Source organism: Doryrhamphus excisus, chromosome 11 (assembly GCF_030265055.1).
Source record: "Doryrhamphus excisus isolate RoL2022-K1 chromosome 11, RoL_Dexc_1.0, whole genome shotgun sequence".
Classification (NCBI taxonomy): Eukaryota; Metazoa; Chordata; class Actinopteri; order Syngnathiformes; family Syngnathidae; genus Doryrhamphus; species Doryrhamphus excisus.
The window spans coordinates 879,214-894,087 of NC_080476.1; the positions used below are offsets into that span (position 1 = coordinate 879,214).

The following is a 14,874-nucleotide window of genomic DNA, read 5'->3' on the forward strand; positions in this document are numbered from 1 at the left end:
ACACAAGCACCAGACTTGGTCAGCGGAACACCAGGCACATATTACCTGTACATGTTTGAATGATCTCCCAACAGGCACGATAATCCTTAACGTGGGCTGTAACCGGCGGCACGGCGGTCTGGTGGTTAGTGCGCAGACCTCACAGCTAGGAGACCAGGGTTCGGTCCCCGCCCTCGGCCATCTCTGTGTGGAGTTTGCATGTTCTCCCCGTGCATGCGTGGGTTTTCTCCGGGTACTCCGGTTTCCTCCCACATTCCAAAAACATGCTAGGTTAATTAGCCACTCCAAATTGTCCATAGGTATGAATGTGAGTGTGAATGGTTGTTTGTCTATATGTGCCCTGTGATTGGCTGGCCACCAGTCCAGGGTGTACCCCGCCTCTCGCCCGAAGACAGCTGGGATAGGCTCCAGCACCCCCCGCGAGGAAAAAGCGGTAGAAAATGAATGAATGAATGAATGAATGGGCTGTAACCACGGAAAAGGCGGTTTTCCTTAGTACCTGTATCCCTTCCAGCTTCCGACTCAATTCAGGGCCGGATCCCAGTCAGGTTGAGCAGCACGAGACCCGGGGGTTAGCATAGTCCGAGAATGCTGACTTGGCTGACTTGGCCAGACCGCGGTCAGGTCTGGAACCGATGAACCGTGATAAACGAGGGATTTACTGTTTATGTCCCTCTTGTGTTGACGTTCCGATGCCTTGGATTAATCCACTGTTGCCGGAATCTTTTTAAGAAGGCACAATTTAATGAAGAACATATGTGAAATCTGCATGTCAGACAAATATTGCAACTAAAAGAAAAAGTCAGGAAAATGCAACAATAACGGTTTAATATCTATTATGGCAGGACCAAATCATACAAAAGTAATTGACATAAAAACAGTGTACGTCCGTCATGGAGACAAATTCCTCAAATTCCTTGATGAATGATTTCCTCATTCCAAGTCATTTTTAGCTCTACTTTAAAGGGGCCCTATTATGCTTTTCCACTTTGGCACTGAACGCTTGGTTTTCTAACGCCGCTTCACTGTGATGTCACAGATTTCCTTATATGGGCATGCCTGGGTACAAGCTGTAGGCCTGTGTTCCTCCCTGCTCTGCTGTGATAGTTCACACTGGGACATCCAAGAAAATACAGCTGGAATAGGTGCAGATTCTGGAGGCTCTAGAAAGCTTTCTGTGCGGGTTATTGTGTGTAGCTGCTCTATAGGAGTCCATAACTCAATACAAAGGGCCGAAAATGAGCACAATAGGTCCCCTTTAACCACACGATCATACATATTAAACATTATGGAAATGACATTAGAAGAAATGGCTTTGATACAGCGCTAGGAAATGCAGCACGCCAGCGATGCAGTGCACGCCAGCGATGCAGTGCACGCCAGCGATGCAGTGCACGCCAGCGATGCAGTGCACGCCAGCGATGCAGTGCACTATTAAATGTGAGCTGATTTCACTTTCACTTTCAGGCCAGCTTGTTGTTGCTGCAATATGTGCATCCCCGCTAATTGTACAGGTTGGCAGATTTTGGCTCTACTGATTTCACTGACAGTTTGGTTTTGCACCGAGCACCTGTATCGTTATGCAACGTGGCCCCCGAGGGGACACGGACAAAAACAAATTAATGGGTAAAAAAAAAAAGAGCTTGCAAAACTTGACAAAGTTTATCCCAAAAATGTTTGCACAATCCCACAAAATGTATCCTTTTCTCTCTTTACACCTCAATTGTTTCCCCCATGTCCCCTCGGGGGCTCCGTATTATTCAATGAAAACCACTTCATGAAATTGGAATAAAAAAAAAAACAAAGAAGAGGCAAAAGTTACAAAATGATTCAAACGTGCTCATCCAAACATGATGAAAAACACACAAACGGATGGAAAAGAAAGCAACTAAAAGGGTTAAAAATCTGCATATGGAATACCACGGCGTCACAATCAGACACAACGACACATTTTCGGAAATAACAAGCACTTTTTCTACACTTCCTCCAAGTCTAATACTGTGTCACCGCTAGCATGGTGTGCGGAATTGGAAGCTGAAGACTTTTGGATGCGCGACCTCCACAGAACACGACGACACGCACGACGACGCTCACTTTCACCTCATTGATTTTCTTGATATAAATATGATATCATATTACACCTACATCTCGTGGGATAACACCAACATCCACAGAGTTACAATGGAATCCAGAGCATTAGAAAGTAGGAAGTCTTTCCATGAAAAGAAACACCGACAACATCACTCACTTGCATTTCCAGTTTACTTCCAGGTTCACGACACCGGTTTGGAATGCTTATTCATTGGACCTGCACGCCTTGACATGTCAGAGCAGGAAAATGGCATTGGAAAGTCATTATTATTATTATTATTCATTATTATTAAGTCATTGTGAAAAACGCCAACCAACAGGAAGTCATCAAATCGAATGCCCCCTCCTGACCCACGCTACAACAAGAAATGCCAAACACACAATCTGCGGTCGCTGTGTGTCAGTAATGTGACGCTGAGACACACAAGCACCAGACTTCAGACTTGATCACCGGAAAACAACAGCTCTTTATTGCAGCTCCGAATGATCTCACAACAAAGCGCAATAAATAACACGGGCTTACTGCTGCGGCCTGAACCCACGCCACGTCACTTCCTGTCCACCTCTCTCTCAGCTCCCCAAGCATTTACAGCAACACACATTAGCACAATGCTAACATGTGTCTGAAATCCATTATTTACTCTTATTATGTATCTACTAGACTGGGTAATAAGTGTAAATTATCGGTCTGGCATCAATTAATCGTGATTAACTACGGATTACTGTAGTCATTTAACCTGCAATACATGCTGGGTAACTTCCTGTCGGTGTGGCCAAAATGGTGAGTTGTCACATCCGTATTTTTGGTTGCACCGTGAGTGGGGTAGGCGTTTGGGTAAATGGGCTCCTGTCGGGGTGCGACGTGAGTTAAAGCAGGGGTGGGCAAACTTTTTGACTCGCGGGCCGCATTAATTTAACAAAATTGACGGGGGGGATTATGTCGTATTTTACACGTAACAGTCCATTTTTACACCTATATTTTTACACATATTTTACATGTAAAAGTGTCATGCAATCTGCTATATGTGCACTTTGAAATCATTTATTTGATGTAACGTGTGTTTCTCAATGTATTATTATTATTATTATTGTTATTTTTATTAGAATTATTATTAGTTATAGTAATGTTATTATATTATTATTTTGTTATAATAATAATATTAATACCATTATTATATTAATATTATTAACAACAATATTAATATAATAGTAGTATTATTATCATTATTTGTATTACTATTATTGTGCTTGTGCTCCTTTTTCCAGGAGTATTTTGTAATATTACTACCATTATTATATTAATATTATTAACAACAATATTAATATAATAGTAGTATTATTATCATTATTGACATTATTATTATTATTATTATTATGTGCTTGTGTCCCTTTTTTACAGGAGCATTTTGTAAACAACAGACCACATCAAATAACGAAATTGATAAAGCAGCTACCTCAACCATCAAAAAATTGGGCCAAGCCACGATGCCAGGTTATGTTATGTTGAGTTTAAATGAAATATTTGGAAAAAACAGGCGGGCCATATTGAAACACTGGGCGGGCCGGATGTGGCCCCCGGGCCGTAGTTTGCCCACCCCTGAGTTAAAGGGTGTAAATATGGAGCTGACACGGGTTCATGAGTAAAAAGTAAAAATGACCCTGACACTAAAACGCCGTCTGTGCTTGTCACACATGCGGTGTGGGCATCAAAGATCAACTATAGCGGGAAGATCACTCTGAAAGTTGATCCGGTGACAATTGGAAGCAAAGCGGAGCATCGCATCAACAATTTGCGTACATTGTGTCGTTTTGGAACGTTGACCAGTTTGACAGCAAATCGGCACTTGGTCGTTGTCATGTGATAATTCCTGTTTGTGCCGCTAAGCTAACACTAGCTTCTCAACTTCATGTTATACGTTTGATGTTTGCGTTTGAATGTAAATCTTGGTTGAAAACACCCGACTGTGTCTTTATTTCGGAAGCCAGGATTTATCCACACGTCACGCCGGCGTTGCTTGTTGGCAGTATTGGAGAAGATTTTAAAAAAAGTACGAAAAAAAACCGCTTAAAACGGGAGTGTGGATTTCCTAGTTCTGTCACAATAATGGAAAAATCGATGAAGTAAACAATAAAAAAAACAGGTTGATAATTATGACACCCTGGATAAAATCACATGTTTGCGTATGTTTGCGTGTCCGCTCGGGGGTGCAAAGCGCTACTAGCCTACTGCAGTTAGCGTCGTGAGCCAGCGTACGCTAATATGAATCACGTCACAAAAACGTTTTTAAGCGTGGGGATATTTCGCTTTTAAACAGCGTGAACACCGACGACCAACATCGACAGTTTTTTTTTCTGATTTTTTTCGGGGAAAAAAAAATCCTGACTGAGTCGTTTGGTCGGCAAATATCAACAAAACAGTGCAAAATTGTGCGCGCTCAGAGACGGTGTCGAAAACATACATCGAAAAAATATCGGAGTCAAGTTCACGTCTCACATAAAATAACGAATAAAGTTGGTCTCCAAAGTTGTTGCCTGTAATATTCAATAGCCGCGATCATATATTCATCAATATTTACAACGTGACAACTTTATCATAATTTGCTAAGGATCTGGTCCTACCATCAAAAGAATACTGTCTTGTACTTAGTAGTAAATATACGTAGTATTGTAATACTCCAATTACAGTTGTGGCCGAGCCTTAAAGGAAAACTCCAATCATCCACCATCCTTCTGTCTTTCTCTTTTGTGTGTTATAAAGATATAAAAACAGATAAAAAAAAGAGCGAGCTCATTTCTGCGCATAATGGGAAGGTTTTATATCTCGGTTGTGAGCACGTCATAAAAGGGTACATGAAAAATATCTTGGGTATTTTGCTCATTTCAAGCATTAGCGGAACTTCCTTCTTGCGTGTATTTCACTGTGTTTACTTTTCCAAATTCGAAAACACGGTAATGCAGTTATGTAACAATATGCAACGTTACCTTTTTGGTAGTGGTCTGAGGCTTTGTGACATTGTGACGTTGCGTAGCCGTTAGCTAGTAGCTAGCCGGCTAGTAGCTAGCCGCAGAGTGTCTTTGCAATTGCGCCAAGTGGTTTAATTGGTGTAACGAGGCCTGGCCCAGGTCTTCCAGATCTGTGTGGCCAACATGCTAACCGCTTCAACGTTAATAACAATAATAACAATGTAGCTAACATGCACGTTACGTTAGCGTTCCTAGCCAATGAGGCGTGTCGTTACGTGCGGTGGCGAGCTACCTTTTAGAACACATAAAAGAGAAACATAAGGATTGTGGAAGATTGGCAAAATTGGAAAAATGTGTACTTTTCCTTTCCAGCATGAAGAAAAGCTTGCTAGCTGTATTAGCTTAACGTGAGGAAAGGTTCCAAAGCGGTTTCTCCGAAGCGTATGAATTCCAATTCTATGGCTTCTCAAAAGATGAAGATGAAAACTGTCATTTCCTGTTTTGCGTAAAAAATATGTGCGCAGTAAAGTTGGCGTTCTTGCTGGGAATGTCAGACTCGGTGTTGTTTTAGTGGTTGCCAATGTCGATCCCGGAGGTTGGGAATGATACAATCTTGGAAAGCAACTTGGTAAAATGACAAATTGACGTGATGTGATTGACAGATGTACAGTACATTTGCACCTAACACTTCTCGTAGTTCTCGTAGCTAACGAAGGGCACCTAATTATGAATTGTGTTTTTTATGAATCCCTTTTTGGATCTTTCTCCCGTTTCTCTCCTGTCCTACATCGGATCGTCGTAGTTGTAGGTGGGGGCTGCTGAGTACTGGTTCTGCTGCATGGCTCCCTGAGCGGCGCCCATAGCGGCTTGCTGAGCCGCCTGCTGCACGTGGGGGTTCTTCCACGCCCCGGTGGCCCACTCCTCCTGGGCCTTCCCCAAACTGCCCCCGCTGCCACGGTAGAAGTTATGCACCTGAAAGAGACGCCCGCGCGTTTAAACCCCAAATAAACGCGGCGCTATGATAAACGTGTGAGTAACCTTGGACAAGGCGATGAAGGACAGCACCGCCACGGCGGTAAACATGACGGTGGGGATCAACATGACCACAGCCGAGCCGATGTTGGTGCTGAAGAACGTTATGGTTGCCAGCCAACCGCTGAGAGACACAACAGGAGTAACGTTAGTTTGTAGAGACATCCGCACTTCCATCCATCCATCCATTTTCCTCCGCTAATCCGGGTCCGGGTCGCGGGGGCAGCAGTCTCAGTAGGGAACCCCAGACTTCCCGGTCCCCGGCCACCTCCTCCAGCTCCACCGGGAGGACACCAAGGCGTTCCCAGGCCAGCTGTGAGACATAATCCCTCCAGCGTGTCCTAGTAGGTGTGCCCCGGGGCCTTTTTCCCGGCTGGGCATGCCCGGAACACCTCACCAGATCCGGACTAGATACCCGAGCCACCTAAACTGACTCCTCTCCATGTGAAGGAGAAGCCAACCCCCCACTCTGAGCCCCCACCGCATGGTGTGGACATCGGCACTTTAAGGGGGTGAAGTTGAACGTTGCTAACCAGCGTCTCCAGGACGGCGTTTTAAAAGCACCTTTTCCTCAACTCGTGCATCGAGGCTCCATTTTAGCCGACACACTTCCAATATACAGTCAGGAAAATGGAATAGAATTCTTTGGGAGTACCATGGAGTAGCTGAGAGGTAAGAACTTCCTGCAAGTGATTTTGGTTATGATCAACTCTGAGCTAGTTTTGTCACGGTCATTAGATCTGTCCACAGAGAAGTGTTGGGGCCACGTTGGGGGGGAAAAAAAATCGGAGATCATGAGAATGAAGTCGGAGATTTCTGACAAAAAAAAGTCAAAAATAAAATCATAAATTTATTTGAAAAAAAGTCTTAATATTGTGAGAATAGGTCATAATATTACAGGAATAACGAGAAAAAAGTTGCAATGTCATGCCAACGTATGGCACAACCAGGAAATTGTGAGTTGGAAAAAATTTATAAATAAAAAATAAAGTCAGAAATATACGTGTAAAAAGTGAAGATAAAGTCATACATTTAAAAAAATGAGATCATAATATTATTATTAATAATATATTATTATTAAAGAAAAAAGTACGAATAAATTCATATTTATGAGAATAAAGTTGTAATAATATGAGAATTAGGTCATAAATTTATGAGTCAAAAGTGAGAAGAAAGTCGTATATTTAAAAGAAAAAAGTGAAAATGAAGTCATAAATTTACAAGAAAAAAGTTGGAAAATTACGAGAAGGTCAAACATTTATGTGAAAAAAGTCGTAGTATTACGTGAAAAAAATCGAGAATAATGTATGAAAAAAAAGTTGGAGCAGTATGAGAATAAAGTCATGAAGTAAAAAGTGAAAATAAAGTTGTACATTTACGAAAAAGTACATTTACAAGAAAAAGTCATAATATTACAAAAACAAAGACGTAAATGTCTGAGCAAGTTTATTAGTACGAGAAAGTACGAGAGTCGGTAAAAAGTGAGAATAGAGTTAGATAAAAGTGAAAAGTTGTCAAATTACGTTATTATGAGATGTAAATTCACAAGAAAAAAAGTCGTATTATTATAAGAATAAAGATGTCATTTAAGAGAAAAAGATTGTAATAGTACAAGAATAAAGTCGTATATTTCCAAGTAAAAAGTGAAGTCATAAATTTACGAGAAAAAAGTTGTAAAATCAGGAGAAGGTTGTACCTTTACGAGAAAAAAGTGAGAATATCGTAAATTTATGAGAAAAAATTGAGAATAACGTATGAGATAATAATGTTTACACAATAAAGTTATGAGTAAAAAGTGAAAATAAAGTTGTACATTTTCACGAGAAATAAGTAAATTACAAGAAAAAGTCATAATACTACAAAAACAAAAACATCAATTTCTGAGAAACACGTACTACTACGAGAATAGGGTCAGAATTTTACATGTAAAATGTGAGAAAAAATGTTCGATATTTAAAAGACAAAAGTGAAAATGAAGTTATAAATTTAATAGAAAGTCATAATATTTTGAAAATACAGACGTCAATGACAAAAATGTCATAATACGAGAATAAAGTTTCAAATCTACAATTAAAAAGTGAGAATAAAGTCCTGCATTTACAAGAAAAAAGTGAAGATAAAGTCATAAATTTATGAAAATAAAGTCATAGTATTATGAGAAGAAAGTGAAAATAATGTTGTAATGAGAAAAAAGTCGTAACAGTACGAGAATAAAATCATAAAGTTGCAATTAAAAATGGAGAATAAACTCATACATTTACGAGAAAAAAGTGAGAAAAAAGTCGTAATATCACAAGACAACGTTGAGATTTTTACAAATAGGCCCCAGACCCGCCTATTTAATTTGGCAATAGGCTCTTTTTTTTTTTTTATGAATCTTTGAACTTTTATCTAATGGTTATTTTATACCCTATACCTTTTCTTTTGATCTTAAACCAAATGTTTTTATATCTTTACACACGCTTATTTTAGTTTTTAATAATATTCTTATATATTTTGCTTTTTATGTCATTATTTCTATATATGCTTTCTATATTTGATATGTTTTTATATTTTTTATCCCATATAATCCAGGGTTTCCTCAGTGGGGGCTCTCTGCGCTGGGGGCTGGGGTGTCTCTTCTCGTGGGGCTTACCGACTGGGGTGGCTGGTGCCCCACTGCAACGCCGCGGTGTGGTGGGCCCCTGAGTTGCGGCATCATGGCCTGGGCCATAAAGTTCGATCGATCGATTGATTGAAGAATAAAAACGCACATTTGTGAGGAGTATGAAAACGAGACCTAAAAGTGAGCATAGAGTTGTACATATATTTACACCACAAAAGTGAAAATAAAGTCATAAATTGAAGAGAAAAAGTGGTCAAATTGAATTTACGAGTAAAAAGTGAGAATAAAGTCGTACATTTACAAGAAAAAAAAATAGAAAATAAAGAGTGAGAATAATAATAATAATAAAATTTACGGGAAAACAAGTTGTAATAGTAGGAGAATAAAGTCACAAAGTTACAAGTAAAATGTGAGAATGAAGTTGTACATTTACAAGAAAAATGTGTAAGATTATGAAAATAAAGTTATACACTTAGGATAAAAAAGTGTTAATATCCCGTTATGTTATGGTGTCAGAGAGAAACTGGAAGGAAGAAGCTTTTATTGATATAACGTGGCAGCAAACCAGCAAAGCAGTTGAAGACTGTAGATTACGTAGATTAGCTTGTTAGCTTGGCTAATGTAGATTAGCTTGGTATCTTGGCTAATGTAGATTAGCTTGTTAGCTTGGCTAATGTAGATTAGCTTGTTATCTTGGCTAATGTAGATTAGCTTGTTAGCTTGGCTAATGTAGATTAGCTTGTTAGCTTGGCTAATGTAGATTAGCTTGTTAGCTTGGCTCATGTAGATTAGCTTGTTAGCTTGGCTAATGTAGATTAGCTTGTTAGCTTGGCTAATGTAGATTAGCTTGTTATCTTGGCTAATGTAGATTAGCTTGTTAGCTTGGCTAATGTAGATTAGCTTGTTAGCTTGGCTAATGTAGATTAGCTTGTTAGCTTGGCTCATGTAGATTAGCTTGTTATCTTGGCTAATGTAGATTAGCTTGTTAGCTTGGCTAATGTAGATTAGCTTGTTATCTTGGCTAATGTAGATTAGCTTGTTAGCTTGGCTCATGTAGATTAGCTTGTTAGCTTGGCTAATGTAGATTAGCTTGTTAGCTTGGCTAATGTAGATTAGCTTGTTATCTTGGCTAATGTAGATTAGCTTGTTAGCTTGGCTAATGTAGATTAGCTTGTTAGCTTGGCTAATGTAGATTAGCTTGTTAGCTTGGCTAATGTAGATTAGCTTGTTAGCTTGGCTCATGTAGATTAGCTTGTTAGCTTGGCTAATGTAGATTAGCTTGTCAGCTTGGCTAATGTAGATTAGCTTGTTAGCTTGGCTAATGGACTTTCTCACTTCCTTCCTGCCTTCCTTCCCTCGCCCTCTCCACATGCCCAAAGGCTTAGTCCCCCCTTTCCATAGTTGACTCGGGAAATGCCTGTTGCTATGGAATATTGGAGATTTGAAGAATAATATCTTAAATTTACAAAAAGTTGTAAATGTATCATAACAAGGGGGGCGACTCCTGTGATGATAATAATCCACCCTTTTCCCCCATAAATATATACGACCTTTATTCTCATAATCTCAGATTTTTCCCCCCGGTGTGGCCCTAATATTCCGTCATGGGACGTCTGAGACTTATTTCAAATTTTTGAAAAATAGTATAACATGGGACCATGACCGAATCAACGCCTTCTCGTCGTGTCAATCAAAAGCGAACATGATGATCGGAAGCGGAAGTGCTTACCATACTCCCCATCCCGGAATGCCGACTGTCTGGATAATACTGATCACAACCTGGGCCATGAAGACAAAGAAGAACGCCATGAAGTTGAAGGAGCTGTCGGTCCTGAGGCGAGGGAACGGTTCAACGGTCAGAAAAGAGAAGGTTCGGAAAAGAAATAGGAGGTTTTCGTTGCCGCTTACTTGAAGGCCTTGTAGATGGGCCTGAACCAGCACACGTACGAGCAAGGCGTGAAGAGGATGAGCCAGAGGAAGGCCATGCCAAAGTTGGTGGCTCCGCCTCCACCACACATCCATGCCAGGCAGCCAATCAGGTTGACAGCCAGAGTGGCGCTATTCACTGTGGTATCAAATGATATCATAAATATCATAACAACAACAAAACATCTACTGCATGTGAAACCTTCTCATATTGGAAACAGACTACAGTCCATGTAGACCAGAAGTCATATCCCGTCTACTTGCCTATGTCGGCTAATAGGAGTGTACATTTTTGTGTCTAAAAATCATATTTCAAACGTAGTAAACAGATGATTTTCTACGCTCAAACTACAAAAATATTCCATTTCTAACAAAGTTTGTATTGGGAACCAACCGGCACCACATCAGATTCTTACCAAAATTAGCAGTATCACCCAACCTGAGGAAAAACTACAACAGATCCCTGCTTTTCACAGGGGGGGCTATTCCCTGGGACCACCTCCAAATTGCAAAAAAGTCACCCGGACCCCCGTAAAAATGTCTATTTTGATATGCTTAACCAACACAAACCAAATGCCCCCCCTCACTCACCTGGAATAACACGTGCAACACGCAATGTATGTAGGTATATGAGCCGCAAGACATGCTGGGAAACTCGTTATTTTTGGTTGCACCGTGAGTGAGGTGGGCATTTGAGGTGACTTAAGGGTACTTACGTACTTAAGGGTGTACTTTACCGTTTAGCTGACTGCATATACGTACACACGGGTGTGAAAAAGTATTGACCCCCTTCCTGATTTTTTTTTTTTTTTGTTTCAGATCATCATATCAATTTCAATATTAGTTAATGACAACACGACTGAACACAAAATGCAGTTTTTATCGTTAAGGGAGAGAAAAATGTAAAGGGATTACCCCCATTAGAATATAAATGAACTGAGATTAATTGAGAAAAGGTTAGAAAGTTTTGGGACTCCAGCAAACCACAGTGAGAGCCATTACCCACAAATGGTGGGGACGTGGAACATTGGTGAAGCTTCCCAGGAGTGGCCGGCCAACCAACATGACCCCAAGAGCACCGTGTGACTCATGCAAGAGGTCACAAAAGACCCCGCAACAACATCCAAAGAAGTGCAGGCCTCACTTGCCTCAGTTAAGGTCAGTGTTCATTCATGGCTCCACCGTAAGAAAGACACAAAAACGGCCTGCATGGCAGAGATCCAAGACCAAACCCTCTGCTGTACAAGAAGAACATTAAAACATCTTGATGATCGCCAAGAAGTAACGGTTGTGGGGTCTTTTGCGACCTCTAGGATGAGTCCCCCCCCAGGATGTCTTATTTTCATGTTTCAGGTCATGTTTCAGGTCATCAAACACATTTAAATATTAGTTCATGACAATACCACTGAACACAAAATGCAGTTTTTAAAGAAATATTTGTATTATTAAGGGAGAGAAAAATCTCAAGTGATTGCCCCCCCCACCCTCACTAAAACATAACTGAGATTAATTAAGAGATTAATTAATTATTGAGATTCATTAATTAACTTTACTGAGATTAATTAAGACTTATCAGTGTGGAAAGGTTCATAAAGCCATTACTTCAGCTTTGGGACTACAGCAAACCACAGCGAGAGCCATTATCCACAAATGGTGAAAATGTAGAAGAGTGGTGAACCTTCCCCGGAGTGGCCGGCCAACCAAAATGACGATGACTCATCCTAGAGGTCGCAAAAGACCCCACAACCGCTACTTCTTGGCGATCACCAAGATGTTTTAATGTTCTTCTTGTACAGCAGAGGGTTTGGTCTTGGATCTCTGCCATGCAGGCCGTTTTTGTGTCTTTCTTACGGTGGAGTCATGAATGAACACTGACCTTAACTGAGGCAAGTGAGGCCTGCACTTCTTTGGATGTTGTTGCGGGGTCTTTTGTGACCTCTTGCATGAGTCACACGGTGCTCTTGGGGTCATTTTGGTTGGCCGGCCACTCCGGGGAAGGTTCACCACTCTTCTACATTTTCACCATTTGTGGATAATGGCTCTCGCTGTGGTTTGCTGGAGTCCCAAAGCTGAAGTAATGGCTTTATGAACCTTTCCACACTGATAAGTCTTAATTAATCTTAGTTAAGTTAATTAATGAATCTCAATAATTAATTAATCTCTTAATTAATCTCAGTTATGTTTTAGTGAGGGTGGGGGGGGGGCAATCACTTGAGATTTTTCTCTCCCTTAATAATACAAATATTTCTTTAAAAACTGCATTTTGTGTTCAGTGGTGTTGTCATGAACTAATATTTCAATGTGTTTGATGACCTGAAACATGACCTGAAACATGAAAATAAGACATCCTGGGGGGGGGGGGCAAGTTTTAATGCAAATTTGCAGGCTTGACTATGTTGACTTGGGAATGTCCACGCTAGTGGACGAGTGGCTCAGCAACATGTCTCCAACATTTCCTGCCGCTCAGTTCCACGGTGAGAGCTGTCACTCTGGTGTATTCCGGACAATGTTTTGGGCAAAACAAAAAGCGTGCACGCTTCAGACACGACAACACAAACGGCGAGGTGACGCTTACAGATCCATAAGTAGTAGAGCCGCTTGCACATGGTGCGACGCTGGTCAGGGATCTCGTTGAAATCCTGGTAAAAGCACGGCTTGAGGGGGATGAATCGAGGCAGCGGAGGGAAGTTGTTTTCTAGGATACAAACACAGACGTATGAAGTGATCCTGCTGTGGTACTATCAGTACTCCATCTTACCTGCCATGATGAGAAAATGTATTTTCCTCCAATATTTTATATTCCTCCAATATCAACTGGCGTGAAAACTGCAAAACAAGAGAGAACATTGCAGATTGAATGCCAATCCTGGGACAATCCAGGACACACTCCCCCACCCCAGTATGCATCCATGATAGTAAAGCTTAATGACTTGTTAGATTCCAAGATGAATGCATGCTTGGCTCACATTGAAGCTTTGCAACCGAGACAGATGGGAGCAGTGTGGCCTTGCGCATTGAAACCGGAGCAACGGTGATCCGCGCCAACAGGATCGATATAATGCACAATACCGTATGTTTACATATTGTTTTACCCCGCCGTGTTTGTTAAAATGCTAGCAATAACCACGATTTTCGTCATGTGACGGTTCGTAGAGGACATGTTGGCGCACAGCATGGTGAAGGGCATCGTTCTGCTTTGCGACTGAAGCCATCTATGTAGGGCCGAAGCGCCTGTCACGGTCATTGTTGCGCGTAGCGATGCTGAATTCTCCATTCTAATGGAGTGTTTCTGTCGTCTAAGGTGGCGGCGATGCAGCGGGCCGCCGGGCGATGGAGAAGCGCGTCCTTCAGCCTGTGCGTCATGTCACGGGTGTATCGGCGCTTCTTCTTCCGCCGCTCCGGAGTCCGGGATGAATGAAAATACGAGATCAAAGACCCTTACCTTGCGTTTAGTGACTTCCTAGTTTCCAGTAGATCGTTTAAAAAGCATTTTATAAATTAATCTTCATCTAAATGCATGCTTGGAACGGACCAATCTGCCGGAGAAAAATGCACCGTTGGTGTGCGAATGATGGGTCTGGGAGGAAGAGATGATCACGTGATGTGTGTGTGTGGGGGGGGGGGGGGGGGGCTGGGGGGTGTTACCCACATATCTCATGATGGCTTTTACCCGCCTGGGCAGGACTTTCCAACACAAACACTGGATTTGCTGCTGGACGGAATCAACCAATCACAAAGAAGCAGCGGTTGCTTTTAGTGATGATAGTGCAATGCAATCTGATTGGGTGCTGGTCGGTGACGTCACGGCAATGTTCAAGCTGTCTGTTTCGTGATGTGCGATACCGCTGATTTCGTTTCCTAGCCGATACTGAGTCAAGTTAGGTCGGTATCGGCGATACCGATACTTCGTTTCAAATGATACAATGAATACGAAACATCAGAGTGATTTATTTATTCATTTTTAATCCCTGAAGTATCGAGGTGATTTATGATACAGACCAGCTAAGATACAACAACTGGGAAACAGGACACAATCATATCAAATATGTGTATTTTTAACACATTTTTTTAAATGAAATAAATTAATAATTGGAGCAACAATAACAATTAAAACATTATTCACCATTCACACAGGGCTCTGTTTCCGGTCGGTCACCAATTCAATGACTGCGAGGCAGCGGGTCGCTGCGCTTAAACCAGGCGGAAGAAAAAGTAGTTCCCACCACCATTCTATCAGGGTTAGACATTCTATCTAT

At 41.2% G+C, this 14,874-nt stretch overlaps 1 protein-coding gene across 1 annotated transcript; it reads right to left on the reverse strand.

Annotated features, from left to right (window-relative positions):
• Window positions 1–811: 811 nt before the first annotated feature.
• Window positions 812–14,225, reverse strand: scamp5a (secretory carrier membrane protein 5a). The gene is made up of 7 exons (XM_058087808.1): window positions 14,061–14,225; window positions 13,377–13,444; window positions 13,194–13,313; window positions 10,601–10,757; window positions 10,422–10,523; window positions 6,094–6,211; window positions 812–6,027 (listed from the first exon to the last, which is right to left on the reverse strand). Exons 2-7 carry the CDS (start codon window positions 13,381–13,383, stop codon window positions 5,839–5,841), a joined length of 693 nt encoding a protein of 230 aa, XP_057943791.1. The 5' UTR covers window positions 13,384–13,444; window positions 14,061–14,225; the 3' UTR covers window positions 812–5,838.
• Window positions 14,226–14,874: the final 649 nt, after the last annotated feature.